Source organism: Macaca fascicularis, chromosome 13 (genome assembly GCF_037993035.2).
Source record: "Macaca fascicularis isolate 582-1 chromosome 13, T2T-MFA8v1.1".
In the NCBI taxonomy this organism is placed as follows: Eukaryota; Metazoa; Chordata; class Mammalia; order Primates; family Cercopithecidae; genus Macaca; species Macaca fascicularis.
In genome coordinates, this window is record NC_088387.1 from 21123306 (window position 1) to 21132229 (window position 8924).

General features: G+C 38.9%; 1 gene segment (V, D, J or C); it reads left to right on the forward strand.

The window, feature by feature from the left end:
* The first annotated feature begins 5841 nt into the window (after positions 1-5841).
* On the forward strand, positions 5842-8924 carry LOC102143672 (immunoglobulin kappa variable 2-28-like). The segment is given in 2 exon segments: positions 5842-5920; positions 6326-8924. Coding segments are annotated over 2 exon segments (504 nt in total).

The following is an 8924-nucleotide window of genomic DNA, read 5'->3' on the forward strand; positions in this document are numbered from 1 at the left end:
AATGGTTTACTATTCATATTTATACCATCACATTTGATAAAATATATCTATCTATATGAGTGGATGTGTAAATATGATATTGGTCACCTTTTACTCAAGTGGTCAGGTCAGAAAAGGCTGTTATCTGAGCCTGAGAGTAAAATATCCATCCTTGGTCACAGAATTGTATCTCTATGTCCTCCTGTTCCCATGATCTAGATTCAGTGAATGGCATTTGGCAGAAGACTTTTGTCTTGTGCCAGGAACAAATAGAAACCTGTGGTCTCATTTTCTGATTCTGTCCCAACTGTGTCTAGCTGTCTCCCTTGGTAGTTGATGGAATCAGGTTAAAATGAAGAGTTGATCAGAACTTTATCTTCCAAGCACACCTTTTCCTTACTGCTTAGGGATCTTTCCCAAGGGTCCTGAATCTGCCTCAAAGAACAACACTCAAGTACCTCCAGCACTATAGGTGCAAGGACGACCACAACGGTACAGAAGAGCAGGGACAGACTCTGACCCCTCAGGGTACCACTACCATATTGCTGAAGACAGATGATTATGCTGTCAATGCAGGAAACAATTCCTTGGGTGATCTTCTCATTAATATGCCACTTGATTCTGTAAAACCCTTCCATCAACCCAAAACCAGCCCCTCTTCGTCTTAACAGTTTTGAGAGCCTATATTCACACGCCTGAACTTCATTTTCTATAAATAAATCTGCTTCTTTTCTTCAAGCAGTTTAACTCTTTGGCTTTCCAAATCACTCTGTAGGAGGCAAGGATGTCGTTTTATTAATGCTACTCCAAGTACCACTGAAGTCTGCATCCATTCTGGAATTAGAGTCAGACAATATGCATCCAACAGTCCAGACATTATCTTGGCCAACCCTGAGGTTAAGCTCTTTTAGATGAGGTCACAGCTCTGATGCTTACAGAGTGTATGACATTGGTAAGGTTGCTTAACCTTCCTTTGCCTCAGTTTCCATATCTTTGGAACTGTGACAATGATATGATCTACCTTTAGGTCTTTTTACAATTTAAACAAGTTAAAGCGTTTAAAACAGTATTCAAGATATAATATATGCTGCTATTAATTTTGTTATTACTATTATTACAATATTTAGCACTAAAATAATCATCATTATCATCACTAGATCAACTTAGCCAAGAGTTATGTGACACAACTTTAAATCTAATCCATGGGTGTTTCTTCTACAAGCAGCATTAGATTTTGGGACAGATTTTATTCATTAACCAGCTCACAGTGTTTAAAATCCTAGTGATTTGGTCTTGATCTCTTCTAAAATGTTCAGCCTTTGATTATACTCACCCAGATCCGTCCAGTGCATTTCTTCTCACCATTCACTACCAAAATTTTACCCAATGAAAAGGCAAAAAAGGAAAAGTGAAAGGGTATGTATGAGGGTGATTTGGTAAACTGAAACATCACTTCACCTTTTTGTAAAGTCATCTGCTTTCGCTGGAAAGAATTTTCAAGTTGTGACTATTTGATTTTTTTAACCCACATCGTACTTCTTCAAACACATTTCTTTTCAGCCATTTCCTCCAAAAGTCCCAGGCAGATTAACTGTATCCAGTAAAGTATGGTTAGCCTTTCTCTGATAGCCTCTCTGTATATACTCAAAAATTTCCAGTTCCATATAATATTTTTGTTTCACTACTATTCAAATACATAATTCCATTGAATCTTATGATAAAACCCCAAAAATTTGGAAAAGTACATATTTCTACAAATGATTGTAGCCATGCATATGTAGTCACACATTCTTTAACGAAGGGACATAATCTCATATTTCCAGACACAGTGTCTGAACTGTGCACATCCTAATACAACACCAATGGTATCTGAATCTTCTCTGTAGAAGTAGCTCAGTGTGTGCTGCAGCTGTCCATTTGGTTCCTGCAATATTCCAAGTGATGGAAAATTCTATTTGTTTATCCAAACAGTTGACTCAAGAACAGCTGTTCATTTGTGGATACTACCATGTTTTAATAAATCCCATTTCTCTTTTGTTTTCTTCAGACTATTAACATTTTCGTGGTAAATGGCCATGATAGAAAACTTAGTCATTTAAGAGCTAATATTTCTTTATTCATTTATTAAAGTCAATATTAATTAATTAATTTAATATTCTCCATTGTGCAGTAAGCTTTAAAAGGATTAAAGCCTAGAAAGCATGAGAAGAAACAGGATCTGACAGAAAAAAATTATTTATCCAAAAGTCTGCATATGACCAAATACAAAGAGTAGTAGAAGCAGCTGTCTCAGTTAGCTTTGTCCAAGACTTCCTTCTAAAACAGATTTCATTGGTTGTATTCATTCATCACCACCAGTAATAGGACATGTGGACATTATTTAACTCCTGATATACATTGAAGACACATCCCATGTGTATTTTTACTTTTGTTAAAAATAAAAAAGAAATGTGATTCTAGTCAATAGAAGACTTCAAATAAACCCAAGTTAACGGATATTCTCCAAAGTAACTGGCCAGTGCACTTCAACAGTTTCAAGATCCTGAAAGATAAATAAAATTTAAAAAATTTGTCACAGTTTGGGAAACAGTAAGGAAACAATAACTCACTGTCATATACTATCTTGGATTTTACCCTGGAATGTAAAAAGGGCACTATTGGAAAAATCAGTGAAATCTGAAGGAGATTGCAATTTACTTAACTAATAGCAGTGTATCTCTGTTAATTTTCTGGTATTGGTACTTAAACACCGTAATTATGCTTGATGCTAACACTAGAAGAAGCTACAGGAAGAGTATAGGGGAACAATCTTTACTGTATTATTTAAATTTTAAGTTTAAAAGCATTTCAAAATTAATTAAAATATATCTACAAAACTACAAAACATATGGATTCTAATTAAATAATTTCACAAGGGTCATCGTATTTTCCACCTTTTCCTTTTTGTGTTTCTTATGTCTGTTAAAGACAATCTTGTCTGTCTTCATGTAGAGTATATTTATTTATATTCTCAGTCCTAGAATGTGTATAAGGCATTTTACAAATTGACTGTGTGTTCATCTGAGAATGTGAAGTCTGGGGATTACAGTTTTCTATTTGTTAAGAGTTTGGTTTCTCTTTAAACTGACGGTATAGAGTTCAAATTCTCAATTTCAAAATTATTTATTTTTGTAAATATCCCCATTCCCTTTCAATGTGGCTATTATAGTCTTTTAAATTCAGTTTACAAGACATCTCTGTTTATGGTGTCACAAAGAGTTTATTAAAGCCTCAGCAAAAATAAACAACAAACCCAAATATAAGTATAAAGCTAAAAAATATCAATCCTATTTCAGCACTGTGGAAATTGGCAAAGCTTAAAAAAATTTTTAAATGTATATCTTTATAAGAAAGTGTAGTGCTTTGGGTAAGGACAGGAAATGTTTGAGGCCTTTTGCCTGGAACAGCTCCCTTTCACTCCAGCTTAGTCAGAGGTCTTTTGCCTGGAACAGCTCCCTTTCGCTCCGGCTTAGTCAGAGGTCTTTTGCCTGGAACAGCTCCCTTTCGCTCCAGCTTAGTCAGAGGTCTTTTGCCTGGAACAGCTCCCTTTCACTCCAGCTTAGTCAACATGAATTGCAGAACTGGAGATTTTCCAACATGAGGATGGCTGCAGAAACCAGCAGCTTGCCATCAAAGAGAGTGGACGTGAGCTGTTGTGGAACAAGATCCTTTAGTGTTTCCAGCTAACTGTGATGAACTATGCAGGAAATGGACTGTGCAAGACCACAGCTTTGTTAGTTTAAGATGAGAGCCCTAGCTGGGGCAAGTGGTACCCCAGCGGAAAGTTACTAGTCCATTTCTGGTTTAAGACAGTTATAGAATTGCTGAGATAATCTCTGCACAAATTCCTGGTGACTTAAAAGCTGCAAGTATGAATAACAGAGATTGAAGGAGGCGTAGTGATAAGTAAAAACACAGGGAGGTAAGAAGTGATTGCATCTTGCATGCACTTTTCAGGCCACACACAGATGGAATGGGAGAAGGTAGATTTATGAGTTCCAGATACTTGAGCAAAACTTCTGCCCAAATCATGAGTGACCACTAAGCAAACACATATGCAGATTTTATAAATCTAAGCTAAATATTTAAATTAAGAATTAAAAATTAACAGAGATATCAGTGATCAAACATCATGGTAGGGGGTTGGGGAGGGAGCAGTAGATTCTTCAGTATAGGTCCAGGCAAGTTATTAAAATATATTTAACAATGCTCAGGACAATAAAATAGAATCCAGAAACACATGATCTAAAATGTGCAGTTTTAAAATAAAAACCAAACCTTCGAAGAAAAAGAGAATTGTGACCAATATTGAGAGAATAAAAACAAAAGAGAAAAGTACCTGAAAAAATATTTGAAGAAAGGACTGCAGCAACTTTTCAAAAGTAATGAAATGCATTAATGTGTAGATTAAAGAAATTCAATAATGTCTGTTAGAATAAACACTATGAGATTCATAACTAAACATATTATAGTTAAAATGTTGAAAGACAAAGAGGAGAAAACTTAATGCATCAAGAAAAAACCGACACAATATAAAAACTCAGGGAAATAATAATAAAACCATTGACTAATATTTTACTGTAACCCAGGGAGTATAGAAGATAATCAACTTCCAGGGGGAAAAAAGGCAGCCAATAATTCTATTTCTAGTGAAAATATCCTTCAACAATAAAAGAAAAGGCCAGGCACGGTGGCTCACATCTGTAATCCCAGCACTATGGGAGGCCGAGGCGGGCTGATCACGAGGTCAGGAGTTTTAGACCAGCCTGACCAACATGGTGAAACCCAGTCTCTACTAATCATACAAAAACTAGCTGGGCATAGTGGTGCCTGCCTGTAATCCCAGCTACTTCAGAGGCTGCAGCAGGAGAATTGCTTGTACCCGAGAGGCGGATGTTGCAGTGAGCCGAGATGGTGGCATTGCACTCCAGTCCGGGTAAAAGAGTGAGACTCTATCACAAAAAGAAAAAAAAAAAAAGAAAGAAAGAAAGAAAAGAAAACTGAAATTAAATAGCAGATATTTCTTACAAGATATTCAGGAGGAAGTTCTTCACAATTTCAGGAAATAAAAGCAGTCAGCACTCAAGCCCAGGGGTAGGATTGAAGCCACCCCACACAGCACACACAAAAAAAGCAGCAAGAAAGAAGTTAGACAACAACAACAAAAAAATGAAAGCAAACCAAAAAATACTCTTCTTTCAATCCATGTGACTTTTCAGCCCAGAAAAACGCAATCTATTGTGATAGACACCAGAATGCCTGAATGACAGTTAGCATGGTTGGGATAGAAGAAGAAATAACTAAGATGGTGCATGAGGGAAGCATCAGGAGTATTTGGAATTTTCTAGGGTTTCATCTGGAGAGTGAATATGCATAAACTTTAGTCAGTTGCACTTTTAAGTTTGGTGAGCTTTACTCTATGTGTTTTATCTCCATTAAGGAAAAAAACTTAAAAAAGACAGAAACCAGACTCTTAAATTAACATTGAAAAGAATAATCAAATTTTAATAAAACTCAACCTATTAAAGAGAAGTGTAAAACGTGCCTGAGAAAGTGAGAAAAAAATAAAAATCTATTAAAGAAAATGAAAGGAAACATTTAAATATGTCACTTCTGCCACTCAGGCAATATCAACTTTATCTTTATTATGGTCCTTCAAATGCAGAAGATATTTTATGTCACTTGCTCACAACAGAGTCCCTGCACACTCCCCTTGGCTCTTTCCACACTGCTGCACCCACCAGGGGATTTGCATACTGTTCCCTAGGGAGGACCTTCCCTTGTGACTCTGAGATAAAACTCAGCTCTACCCTTGCCTTGACTGATCAGGACTCCTCAGTTCATCTTCTCACGATGAGACTCCCTGCTCAGCTCCTCGGGCTGTTGATGCTCTGGGTCCCTGGTAAGGATGAAAGGGAGAAGGAGGAGGAGAATGGAGTGGGAGGGTGAGCTCTTGGGGCCCTGCTGCCTTTCATGGGTATTCTGTCCCATGTTAGATGTGTCTTGTCCTCCAGGGTGGGGCATGTGGTGTTTAAATCAGTGACAGTGAGAAAGATTCTAGAAGGAGCAGGGGCCTGTGATCTGGAGAAGATTCTGACACAGAAAGAGGTGGATGGTGTGAGATAATTCAACTGACTCCCTTTTGCCTCAAAAATTTGATTCTTTGTGAAATTGGATGTTTTGGGATACAAACCAAAAATGCACTCACAAAAATAATGATTTTCATGAAAAACGTAACAGAAAACAAATAATGAAAATGCCTCGTAATGTTTGTTTATAATCTTGCACTTCTCTCTCATTACTTCAGGATCCAGTGGGGATATTGTGATGACCCAGACTCCACTCTCGCTGCCCGTCACCCCTGGAGAGCCGGCCTCCATCTCCTGCAGGTCTAGTCAGAGCCTTCTGCATAGTAATGGAAACACCTATTTGGATTGGTACCTGCAGAAGCCAGGCCAGTCTCCACGGCTCCTGATCTATAAAGTTACCAATCGGGAATCTGGGGTCCCAGACAGGTTCAGTGGCAGTGGGTCAGGCACAGATTTCACACTGAAAATCAGCAGGGTGGAGCCTGAGGATGTTGGTGTTTATTACTGCATGCAAAGTACAAAAGATCCCCCACAGTGGTACAGCCCCGAACACAAACCTCTCTGCTGGGTGGCCCAGCTGCCCACATGTGTTGTTTGTCGGGGGAGCAGGCACCATAGAGGGAAAAACAGTAAAGAATTCAGGGGGATGAGTTGCAGGAAGCTGCTCCTATGAGTCTTGGGGCTACACCTCAGGCCGAACCGCAGGAGAATGGTGGGGTCCAAGTGCTCACTGAGCAACCAGACGTGATAATGGAGAAAACTGAATGAAAGTTCATCTAAATCCTCCTAGCCTTTCCTACATCTATTTTTCAACTGAAAGGATTCAGTGTAACGACTTTGTAATTAAGGCTACTTCATGTCAACCTAAGACTGATTTTTTTTTGGATTTTCTTTTGTTTGAATAGTTACTGGTTATAGACGCAGCCGGGTTTGTTTAGTAACATAAAAACTGTTTCTCTTCTTCCTCACCTTCACACTTCCACATTTTCTTAGCATATGTCTCTCTCCAGCAAAGGGGCAGGCATAGCATTTTACACCACGATTTCAGGAATTACCCATGTCAAACAATGTACATTCCTGTTTTTGGGCTACTAGGTTGACTTTGTTAAATTCACTTAAAAACAAAAGTCACGTGTCCAATGTGTTTGACCAGTCTCAGGCACAGCAGGTTGAAATAAAAGGTGAGGATTTTGAATTGCAAATCAAGGGTTTTAGAAATAAATATTTAAGTTTGGAAGAATTAGGCAGCATGCGTGTTTTATGCCATACCCAACAGAATTTTGAAAAAAATTAGATAACGCATGGCAATTTTTTGCCTAATACAAAATAAAAATATTAAGATTTTGGACAGCAGCAGTGAAAGCAAGCATGAAGGACATGTGGCAGAGGTCAACTGTAGGTGCAAACCCAGCTCTGTTGCTCATGTTTGCTGGGGTCCCTATGCTGGTGTGGTTGGAGTTCAACTACTAACCAAGATGGAAACTTGTAAGTATTTCTTGGAAAGAATCAGGGTGTTGAATAGACCCCTGCGTGCCCTTCAAGGCTGTGCCCTGATGCCACTGCCAGTTCATAAGGTCGCTGTGCTTATTGTGGGACTCTAGGAATTTAGTGACTCAAGGGTTACAGATGTTCCTGTGCAAAAGTGAGGTTAGGTCATGTCACCTTAGGACCTAAGGTTAGGTCATGTCACACCTTCCTAGTCAACCCAGCAAGACATAGGTGAGCTTCCAAAAATTGATTTCACATATGTCCTATATCTGGGGATGAAACGAGAGAGAATGGTCATTCAGTAGATACCTTATATCAAATTAGATAAGATGCTAACCAGGGCTGAGCTATGGCTGGGAAGATCAGTAGGAGATTCATAGTAGGAGCCTAAGGCCTATATTTTAGACCTGCATGAAGGACAATCAGTGCAGGATTAGAAGGGAAACTCGGGAGAATGTGGGAGCTTTCACTTTACATTTCTCACGCAGTCTCCAGCGACTCTTCCTAACCCACACCTCAGCAAATGTCTCAGTATGAAATCCAGGCTGGTGTTAAGAACTCAGCTCTTGCCTATTCTGTTAAAGCAGCTCCAAGAAGTGCCAAACTTACGTGGATTCTCCTTCCTCATAGAGTCCCCCTGCTTGGGCCACGCTGGAATCTCCACCCACACTCAACAGTTGGCAAGTTTCATAAAATAACTCCATGAGAGAAAAACATCAGTTGACCTAAAATGGTGCATTTCTCCCATGAAATTTTAGGTAATTTGGTTCATTTTGTCTATAGTCTGATGTTGTCATTATAAACATGATTTTTAAAATTTATTATTTTTTCCTACTTTTGTTGAATTGCTTTGTTTCTCTTCTAAGAACCACTACCTCATTCCTTTTACTTTTACATTTTAAATTAAGTTAAAATGGGAGAATGCCAACTTGGTTATTGTATTATTAATAGAAGAAATTTATGATGAGAACAATCAATAAAATGCACATGCCATGATCACATCTATGTTGAAAATGGCCGGGCGCAGTGGCTCAAGCTTGTGATCCCAGCACTTTGGGAGGCTGAGACGGGCGGACCACGAGGTCAGGAGATCGAGACCATCCTGGCTAACACGGTGAAACCCAGTCTCTACTAAAAATACAAAAAAACTAGCCGGGCGAGGTGGCAGGCGCCTGTAGTCCCAGCTACTTGTAAGGCTGAGGCGGGAGAATGGCGTAAACCCGGGAGGCGAAGCTTGCAGTGATCTGAGATCCAGCCACTGCTCTCCAGCCCAGGCGACAGAGCAAGACTCCGTCTCAAAAAAAAAAAAAAAAAAAAAAAAAAACAAGG